This window comes from Stylophora pistillata, chromosome 2, assembly GCF_964205215.1.
Source record: "Stylophora pistillata chromosome 2, jaStyPist1.2, whole genome shotgun sequence".
NCBI lineage: Eukaryota > Metazoa > Cnidaria > Anthozoa > Scleractinia > Pocilloporidae > Stylophora > Stylophora pistillata.
Genome location: NC_142520.1, coordinates 2,639,908 through 2,649,700, shown reverse-complemented (window position 1 = coordinate 2,649,700; position 9,793 = coordinate 2,639,908). Strand labels below are relative to the sequence as shown.

At 41.8% G+C, this 9,793-nt stretch overlaps 1 protein-coding gene across 1 annotated transcript; it reads right to left on the bottom strand.

Annotated features, from left to right (window-relative positions):
• Positions 1–2,501: 2,501 nt before the first annotated feature.
• Positions 2,502–9,775, bottom strand: LOC111326560 (T-complex protein 1 subunit alpha). The gene is made up of 10 exons (XM_088748596.1): positions 9,634–9,775; positions 9,478–9,563; positions 8,527–8,753; positions 6,811–7,103; positions 6,403–6,529; positions 5,912–6,087; positions 5,208–5,331; positions 4,146–4,338; positions 3,846–4,009; positions 2,502–3,197 (listed from the first exon to the last, which is right to left on the bottom strand). The coding sequence occupies exons 1-10, from the start codon at positions 9,713–9,715 to the stop codon at positions 2,993–2,995; spliced, it is 1,677 nt and encodes a 558-aa protein (XP_088604722.1). The 5' UTR covers positions 9,716–9,775; the 3' UTR covers positions 2,502–2,992.
• Positions 9,776–9,793: the final 18 nt, after the last annotated feature.

Genomic DNA, 9,793 nt, shown 5'->3' with positions numbered 1-9,793 from the left:
CGGCCACGAGTGGACAAAATCCCTAAACTGCCGCTAGTGGACAAAATTACTTAACGGCCACTAGGGGACAAAATCACGAAACGGCCACAAATGGACAAAATCACTAAACGGCCACTAGTGGACAAAATCCGTAAACTGCCACTAGTGGACAAAATCACTAAACGGCCACTAGTGGACAAAATGACTAAACGGCTACTAGTGGACAAAATGACTAAACGGCCACTAGTGGTCAAAATCACTAAACGGCCACTAGTGGACAAAATCCCTAAACGGCCACTAGTGGACAAAATCACTAAATGGCCACTAGTGGATAAAATCACTAAACGGCCACGAGCGGACAAAATCCCTAAACTGCCGCTAGTGGACAAATTCACGAAACGGCCACTAGTGGACAAGTGTCCTAAACGGCCACTAGTGGACAAAATCACTAAATGGCCACTAGTGGACAAAATCACTAAACGACCACTAGTGGACAAAATCACTAAACGGCCACGAGTGGACAAAATCCCTAAACTGCCGCTAGTGGACAAAATTACTTAACGGCCACTAGGGGACAAAATCACGAAACGGCCACAAATGGACAAAATCACTAAACGGCCACTAGTGGACAAAATCCGTAAACTGCCACTAGTGGACAAAATCACTAAACGGCCACTAGTGGACAAAATCACGAAACGGCCACTAGTGGAGAAAATCACTAAACTGCTACTAGTGGACAATATCACTAAACGGCTACTAGTGGACAAAATTCCCAAACGGCCCCTAGTGGATAAAATCCCTAAACTGACACTAGTGGTCAAAATCACTAAACTACCACTAGTGGACAATATCACTAAACGGCCACTTGTGGCCAAAATCCCCAAACGCCCACCAGTGGCTAAAATGGCAAAACGGCCCCTAGTGGCTAAAGTAGCTAGAGGGCCACTAGTGGCTAAAGTGGCAAAAGGGCCAGTAGTGACCAAAATGGCAAAACGGCCCCTAGTGGCCAAAATAGCCAAAGGGCCACTAGTGGCCGAAATGGCAAAACGGCCACTAGTGGCTAAAATGGCAAAACAGGCAGTGGTGGCAAAAATGGGGAAACGACCACCAGTGGCCAAAATGGCAAAAGGGCTATTAGTGGCCAAAATGGGAAAATGGGCAATAGTGGCTTAAATGGTAAAACAGCCAGTAGTGGCAAAAAGGGGAAAACGGCCACCAGTGGCGAAAATGGCAAAACGGCCACTTGTGATAAAAATGGGAAATTGGTCACCAGTGACCAAAATGGGAAAACGACCTCTCGTAGCAAAAATGGCATAACGGCCACTAGTGGCAAAAATGGCAGAACGTCCGCTAGTGGCCAAAATGGCAAAACGGCCACATGTGGCAAAAATGATTAAACGGCCACTTGTGGGCCGGGTGAAATGGCAAAACGGCAACTACTGGCTAAAATGGTAAGAGGGCCACTAGTGGCCAAAATGGCAAAACGGCCAGTAGTGGCGCCGGCAGAAATGACAAAACGGCTACTAGTGGCCTCAATGGGAAAACGGCCTCTAATGGGCAAAATGGGAAAATGGCCACTAGTGGCCAAAATGGGAAAACGGCCAGTAGTTGCGAAAACCGGAAAACGACCACTAGTGGGTGAAATGGCAAAACGGCCACTTGTGGCCAGACTGGGGAAACGTGCTGTAGCAGCCAAAAATCGACGAGGGCCATTAGTCGCCAAAATTGTAAAGCGGCCACTTGTGACGAAAATCGGAAAACTGACACCAGTGGTGAAAATTAGAAAGGGACCATTAGTGGCAAAATTAGAAAATTAGAAAGAGACCATTAGTGGCCAAACCTTGCTCGCCTCGCCAATTTAGCGCCTGTTCGAGTAATAGTCGTTGGCTGAAACGGTAAAATGCTTTCTTTTTGAATATAGAAAAGTTTGTTTTTCAAAGTTTCCATGATGTGCAGCTCAGACCTATTCATATAATTCTTCGAGGAAAAGTTCTACTTTCAAGTACGTGCCGGTGACGCGACCGTGAAATTATTGCGAGATGTTTTTTATCTTTTGTGGTGTCGCGGTAAAGAGCTGAAAAAATAATTTCTTCGGATCTATTTAGCATAATTTTCTGATTAAAAAACTGTAATATGATCTCTCTTGCACGAAGATATTCGTCCTTTAATTTTTCATTCGATTTCATGATGCACCGATCACACCTCTCGAGACATTTCTGGGAGACATGCGATAGGTTTATCATCTGTAGGACTTCGAAACAGACAATGAGTAACATCGTGATAGAGTGATCACGTGCTAATTCCGAGTAACATTCGAAGCGATTCGAAGAAATCGTCACTAAACGTCGAACAACCGCAGATCTGAAGCAGACAGAAGTAAAGTGCGTGGAATTATCGGGTGAAGCTCGGCAGACTCCGTTAGGGGCAAAGAGGTTGTTCGTATTCTATTGTTACAGTCACTGAATAGGACAACATTATGGCCTCGCCTCCACAGGTGGCAGTAGCCTCAAAAACAAAGGAAAGACAATCATAAACCTTTATTTCGTTTCACTGTAACACACTTCACTCGCTGAAGGACTTGCTCGTTCCTTGCGAGTCAGCACTCGATATGAACAATTATACTTTATCTCTCTTCGACATAGGGAAGCAACTGATGTTACTCGACAATTTTGATCGACAGCTTTAGTGAGAAGTTTTTTCTTGTTTAACCAATCAAAAAACAAGTACGTGTCCATAACTTTTTTAAGTGTGCTCGCCCATGTTTTGATAGGTTAAAAAGTCACAAACCAAACAGGAAAGCGACAAAAATTTATCCAGCAACAGTGCGCTTTATTGCTTGAAAGATCTAGTAAATGCCAATCAGCAAAACACTGTCACCATGTTCAATGGTCTTGGCGACCCATCCAAGAAGCTGATATCAAGACTGCAAGGAATCCGTGCTTATCTCTTGGCAAATCAAGTGTCAAAATCGTAAATTAATAAAGTGACAGTCTTCCTAATGATATCCATTTGGCTACAGTTCTCCGCGCTGCATGGCTTGTCCGTACGCACTCTCCTCCTTTTTCTCCGGTCTCAATTTAATCATATCGTCGATCCGAAGAATTGTAATGGCGGCTTCCGTTGCAAATTTTAGACACTTGATTTTACTGATGCAAGGTTCTAGAACGCCTGCCTTCATATTGTCACGCACTTTACCTTCGATTAGATCCAAACCAATCCTGAGTAGTATAAGAAAAATAACGAGATCTTATTGAATACCATACAACCCTCCAAACTCCAAGTAATTCAATGTCAGATGGCCAGGGGATGCAGCTATTTAACAGAAACTATTGAGAAGTATTTTAACCAGGTACAATTGTTCCTTTATGAAGTGATGTTTTGTTGGACTAAGTGGTTCCAGCTTTTAAGTTTGTGAAAACCCTTGTGCGTGAGTCAGTCAAAAGAAAATAACTGAGCACTGCTTACACTAGGTAATTTTCACTATGCCTTAAAAGATGACTTTGCTTTCTAGCCTCTGTATAGAAACCCTGTCGTGCGGCCACCTAAACGAAATTTATTGAGCAGTACTTTCGTGTGCAGCTGTTTGTTTTGCTCTGCATCGCCACGGTCTGACCGGCTGTTTTGAAGACCCTTGAAAACTAACTCCTCCCCGCCCCCCCCCCCCCCCCCTCCACTTTGCAGTTGAATCTCAAGTGTTCACCAAAGGATTGAAGTTTGAAATAGTGGGCGTGGCATGGCAATCTCTATTATCATGCTGATGTAATGGTGAAATACCGTTGAACAGTTTTTGGGGACGGTCTCGGAAATTCCTCGAGAGATTTCCTTACAGGCCCACAAAAATTTAAATAAAAATCATCTACACATACCATTTGAGGGAGGCTCTCTCTGTGTTAATTTGTGAGGTGTTGTGATACGCGCGGAGTTTAGCCACGAGTTCGGCTGAATCTTGAGCCGCATTTACTGCCAGCGTCTTGGGAATAACAAGGAGTGAGTTGGCAAACTCAGCAATGGCCAGCTGCTCTCGAGAACCCTGATTATAAATCGGAAAATAACAGAGATTAGCCATGGAAGATCACAGCAAAGATTGAAGACAACCTGCAATCGGAGGGGAGGGGAGGGGACGGGGGAGGAGGGGAGGAGAGGGGAGAGTACGGTTTCTTACTTACCAGTGACGTAGCAAAGTTCTCTAAATAGATAGACAAAGCCGCTTCCACTGCCCCACCCCCAGGGACAACAGTTTTGGACTCGAGAACTCTCTTTACTACACAGATGGCATCGTGCATGGAACGCTCCATTTCATCTAACATGAAGTCATTGGCCCCTCGGAGGATTATGGAAGACGCTGAACGAGCTTTGGGTCTGAAAAGAAAAATACAAAATAATATATAGATTTAGCCAAGCCTAAAAGCGGAGCTCTCTAAGTTCGTAATATTATTGATAACATAAAAGATGTGCATTTGATAAGACTCGCCCGAGTCACCCCTCCATTCGTTTTGATAGTCTCCCCTACCCTACCCGTGCAATCTGAAGGCACGTAAGTACGTACGTACGTACGTACGCTCTGTCAGTCACGTGACAACCAAACGAAAAGAGGTTGACCATATTCCATGGGTATGGGGCTCTGCCCCACCTAAAATCATTGACATAAAAACAAATAAATAATAATAATAACAAGATTGTCACAAGTAGATTACCAGTAGAACTTACCAACAGAAAATGCCTTTACTTCGTTCAGTCATGATCATGAACGAAAACAAATATAAAAGACCGTCTCGCTGGTCTGATAGCAGACCATCATTAATAGCAAAGAGGGTAAGTTTCTAAAAAAACTGTGGTGCTGCGTCGGTAGAGGAGTATAACAAGGTTATTCTGGTTTTATTTATTGAGTTCATAAGCGATTCGGCGCGAACGTTTCTTGGTCCATTGGAAAAGTATGAGGCTTCGAACAACGAGAGTCGGCGAGAGGTCTGAGAGGGATCTGGAACCGATTATTAGTGCCAGATCTCTGGCAAATCTCTCCTTGACACACCTCAAATCTTCCTGCGGGCGGGAAACACGCGTTCTGCTGAATTAATAATTAGAGCCTTTTCGCGAATGGGCTACCAAGACTGCAGCACTGTTGTTATCATTGATTTTGGCTGACTTTCTTCGCCGGCCACCTGTCTTTATGCTCTAAGTAAGATTTACAAACCTAACACTTAAAAACACAACAGGGCTTGTTCACTTACCGCTTGATAACAATCAACTCGTCGTCAGAAATTCGTTCTTGAACAACTTCGTCTGCTGAGCCGAGCATACTGGCGTCAAAGCTCTCTTCACCTTCGAGATTTGCCAAGGTCAGCACCATAGTTGCTAGGAGACAAATAGGCCAACCAAAAGGTTAGTGGCCTGTGCCAAGGGTTCAGAAAGGGCTGGGGTGGGATGGGGGTCCTAATCACGTTTCACGCGCGAATTCTAGAAAAATCCACGGTCATGAACACTCTAAAAAGCATTTCATGCGACGCGAATTCAAAGGGAAAGCTTCAAATCTCTTTCTTGTAAAAGAGGTTTCAGGAAATCTTGACGTTTTCACGAAATGGAACAAAAAAATTCACGGGTCATGTACATTTCAGGAGGCAAACTACGCCTCACACGGGTTCATAAATTTACGAATCACGCACGCCTTTCCGCAAAAATCCACGCGTCACTTATTAATGATGGTCCGAATCAAGCATCACGTTTAAATAAAAGAGCTTTGTGGCAGGTCGCGTGGAGAACGCGTGCGGGTCGCGTGGAGAGCGCGTTCGGGCCACGTGAAGAACGCGCTCGTTACGCTAGCCGCCACAAACCGTACTCTTTTTCCCCGATAGATGATGACAAAATATCCAGGGATCATACCGCGGAAAATGTTGTGTTAATGCGCAAAATAATGTTAATTCCTGCACAAACTAACCTCCAGTGGCTCTTGCGATTCTCTTGAGGTCAGCCTTTTTACACCGCCTGACACCAATGGCACCAGCTTCTACAAAGTACTTGAGGCAGAGATCATCAATGCCACCACTAACCAACACAACATTGGCTCCAGCACCAAGAACCTTCTGGATACGTTCTTTGGTAATGTCTGCCTCTCTACATAATGAATACATTTTTGTTATCAGTAACTCAATAATTTCCACTGTTTTTCTGCCACTTTTACCCTCACTTGGTAATCCTAACAAGATTTGGGGAGTGAAAGAAATAAAGGATAAAAGGTTTGAGATCCATTCTTGTAAGAATTAAAAAATTGATATTACGTCAAGGAATAATCCCCTAATTGATTTTTTCTTTATTCTCATTTGTACAAATTCTTTTATAACCACTCATGGGGGTTAAAATTTAAAAACATAAACAAGATAAGAAATAGGAGAATGTCTTTAATCTTCTCATGAGTGAAGAACAGCCTACCTTTTTCTTATAGCTTCCAGCTTTTCAGGATCCTCGACTACAACACTAACTCCCAGATGCATTTTGGCCTTCTGAAGGCTAAAATCCAGGCAAGCAATTTTGGCATTTTCCACTCGTTTAGGCATAGCTGAAAAAAAAAAAAAAAAAAGAATTTAATTCCATGCTAACTTCAGGATTTAAAAACAGCAATATCATTTTTCCAGCATTAAGTTCAAGGCCACACTTACAATAAAAGTGTGGTAAATATACTTGTTTTATGTGGGGGAAGTATTTCTAAAGACACCATTTAATGGATATTTGTTTGGCCAAATATGTGTTGTGTCCACTCAAAAAAAAGTTTGACCAGACAACTTGAGCAGTGCCAGCCAAGAAATTACTTGTATATATATATAGCCTTGTATTATATACCTTGAGATGCTATGGTGCAGTTCAGAGCATATCCATCCACAAGTACACTTTCCTTGGCACTCCCTCCATGGGCCTTCAACACATTAATAGCCTTAATAGGATACTTGGCTTCACCCTTATTTCCTGCTCGCTTTACGGCAGTGACAGCATTGACAATCATCTCGCCAAAGAAGTCTGATGACTGGCCAATCAACTTTGATGACAATGATGTCTTAGCGACATTCACAATACTCTCTCTACCAAGCTCATCGACATTAATCGTCAAATTTTCCTGAATGTATTTGCATGCTTCCCTGAAATTTAACCACAAGATGTCAATAACACAAGAAATGCTGTACTTAGCCCATTTGACACCTATGAGTGACTAGCATCTAGTTTCTCCTTACAATATCACCCTTGAATCACACATTAAAGCTACGAGAATAAAGGGAATGATCACCAACATGACATTTTGATTGTTATACAAATTCTCCTTAAAAGAAAATGTGTGAAGAACAGTATGGAGAATATGCATACTGATGTTAGAGAGTGACAAGATAGCAATTCCTTTCAAATTTAAATCTTTTAGACAGTCCTTTTTTGAAAAGAAGCAGGAAGACTTGACACTAACTTTTCAACTTACTAGCCAAGTGGCTAGTGACATCTGAAATGTTACTACAATTTCAGTTTATTTACTAGCCAAACTAGCTTGTGGAAATCGAAAACCATTAGCCAATAACTGAATTTCTACTAGTCTGTGGCTAGTTGGCTACTGTTAGTGTTGAGCCCTGAAGATGAACAGAAGATTTTTTTTTTTGTTAAGTCAAAGAACTCTGAGGAGTAGAAGTAAATTGACTGAAATAAGGAATCTTAACAAGAACAAAATCCTATTTTACCCTTTCACTCCCAAGATACAATAAGTAATTATTTCAACTTGCCACCATACTTTTCCTTGTTTATTAAACAGGAAACTTTGGTCTTATTTCAAATAACACCCTCTAGCTGTAACGCTTGTGGCTTTTCATAACCTGCATATGAGCCTAAACCTGGGCTTTTTGCTCAACTTTTTATCGAGTCCCCAATTGGTAACCTAAAATCATTAAAATCATTGCACTTATTGCAAAAAGATATACATTGGCGAAACAGGCAGAAGACTAGGTGACTGATTCCGAGAACACCTTCGAGATGTGGAAAGGAATGACAAGGACACATCGAAACCAGTTGCTAGACATTTTAATTTACCTAATCATTCTAAGCAACATATGGCAATCTGCAGTCTTTCCTTACACTTAGGTAGCACAGAAAGCTGTAAAAATCTTGAACAAAAGCTCATCTTTCAAACCAGCAGTCTAAATCCCACAAGGATCAACGAACGCGTTTCATTCCACTAATTTATTCTTGTTTTTCTTGTTGCCATGTTCCCACCAATAACGCAGCTCCTTTTTCTGCCTTTAAAAGCACACACAACCCACAATTCCTCTATTCGCTCTGATGAAGGGCTACCGCCCGAAATGTCAGCTTTTGTAATTGTTACGGTGGCCAATTTACCATTTCAACTTTGTTGATATATCCAAATTAAAATCATTAAATGGAAGTCAGAAATGGCACTGTGGTCACAAGCAGAAAAAAAAAAAAAAAAATAAGGAAACCATGTCCCTCTCAGCTTGTCTCTGGAGAAATCAAAGTGGATAGCTTATTTCCAAGTTGAAGGAAAACACACAAAAACTCTGTGCTTACTTGCAAGCCAATCTGTAGCCACTAATTATGGATGTAGGATGAATCTTCTGTCGCACCAATTCATTAGCTCCCCTAAGAAATTCTGCAGCAAGGATAACCACTGAGGTTGTTCCATCTCCAACTTCCTGGTCTTGAAGGTCTGCCAGCTCACAGAGAACCTTAGCAGCAGGATGTTCAACTTCCAATAACTTCAGTATCGTGGCTCCATCATTGGTCACAGTAACATCCTGCAAAAATATCTGACAGTTAGGCCAGCTTTTGTCTCCCATCCCAGGGTCGTAGCTATGAAATTATGCTGCTGGCCTCAGAAGTACTGAATTTCTACTAGTCTGTGGCTAGTGGGCTGCCGTTAGTGTGGAGCCCTGGGTGGGCTGGTTGGTTAGGCAAAAAAAAAAAAAAAAAAAAAAAAAAAAAAGGAAAAAGGGAACAATAAGGAAAATTAAATAAAAAGAATTTGTACAGAGTGGGTGAATTCAGGTAAAACCAGGATGTACTTGTTCCCCGGCAAATTATTTTCCTCACCCAAGTACTTCCGATGTAACATACTGGCCATTTTATTCTTTTTTTTCCTTCTGGGTTGGTCAAATGATGCAAAATCAAACACTTAATTCAAGGGAATGACCGAAAAGGAATGTAACACTAAATGTATACTGCTTATTTCTAAAGGAATAGTCCTCAGTTTTTTTTTTTTTCAATCTTTCTTCCTTCTTCTTAAGTGAACGACAGTATCTCAAGTACTTGAAGCATGAATTGTACCTTCATATTCGCCATTACATTAAGTACACATGTTCGAAATTAATGTACTAGCTGAACCGGCAAACTTTAATAACTTATCGAACAGAGCAGTTATCAGTCCTTACTCTCACATTTCGTCCCCTTTTCAAAGACCGATGCATCTTATTATTTTTTTTAAATTTTATACAACGAATGAACGTTGAAGAGAAATCTTACCCCAATGTCGTCGACCAACATTTTGTCAAGGCCAACAGGACCCAAAGAACTTTTGACAATGTTTGCGATCGCCGTAACCGCGGTAACTGTGAAGAAAATAAAAAAGATAAATAAATCTGAGCAGAGATGTATCCCACTCCTTTTGTTCTGTCTTACCATTTTGGTTTCGTATGCTTTCTCCAGTGGTTCTTTCACCTCCAACGTGTAGTAACTCGGCTGAACTTGGCGCAGACGACATTTTGAAAACTTGGAAACATGTGCTGTGTGACCGAAAGTGATCATGGATACAAGGAGTGTCTGCTAATTACCAGATCGG

Coding starts and splice junctions, on each gene's coding strand:
- LOC111326560 (XM_088748596.1), bottom strand. CDS start 9,715: ATGTCGTCTGCGCCAAGTTCAGCCGAGTTACTACACGTTGGAGGTGAA. Junction 6,088..6,402: donor CTGGAAGCTATAAGAAAAAG/GTAGGCTGTTCT, acceptor TTCATTATGTAG/AGAGGCAGACATTACCAAAG. Junction 5,332..5,911: donor AATCGCAAGAGCCACTGGAG/GTTAGTTTGTGC, acceptor TTTGTCTCCTAG/CAACTATGGTGCTGACCTTG.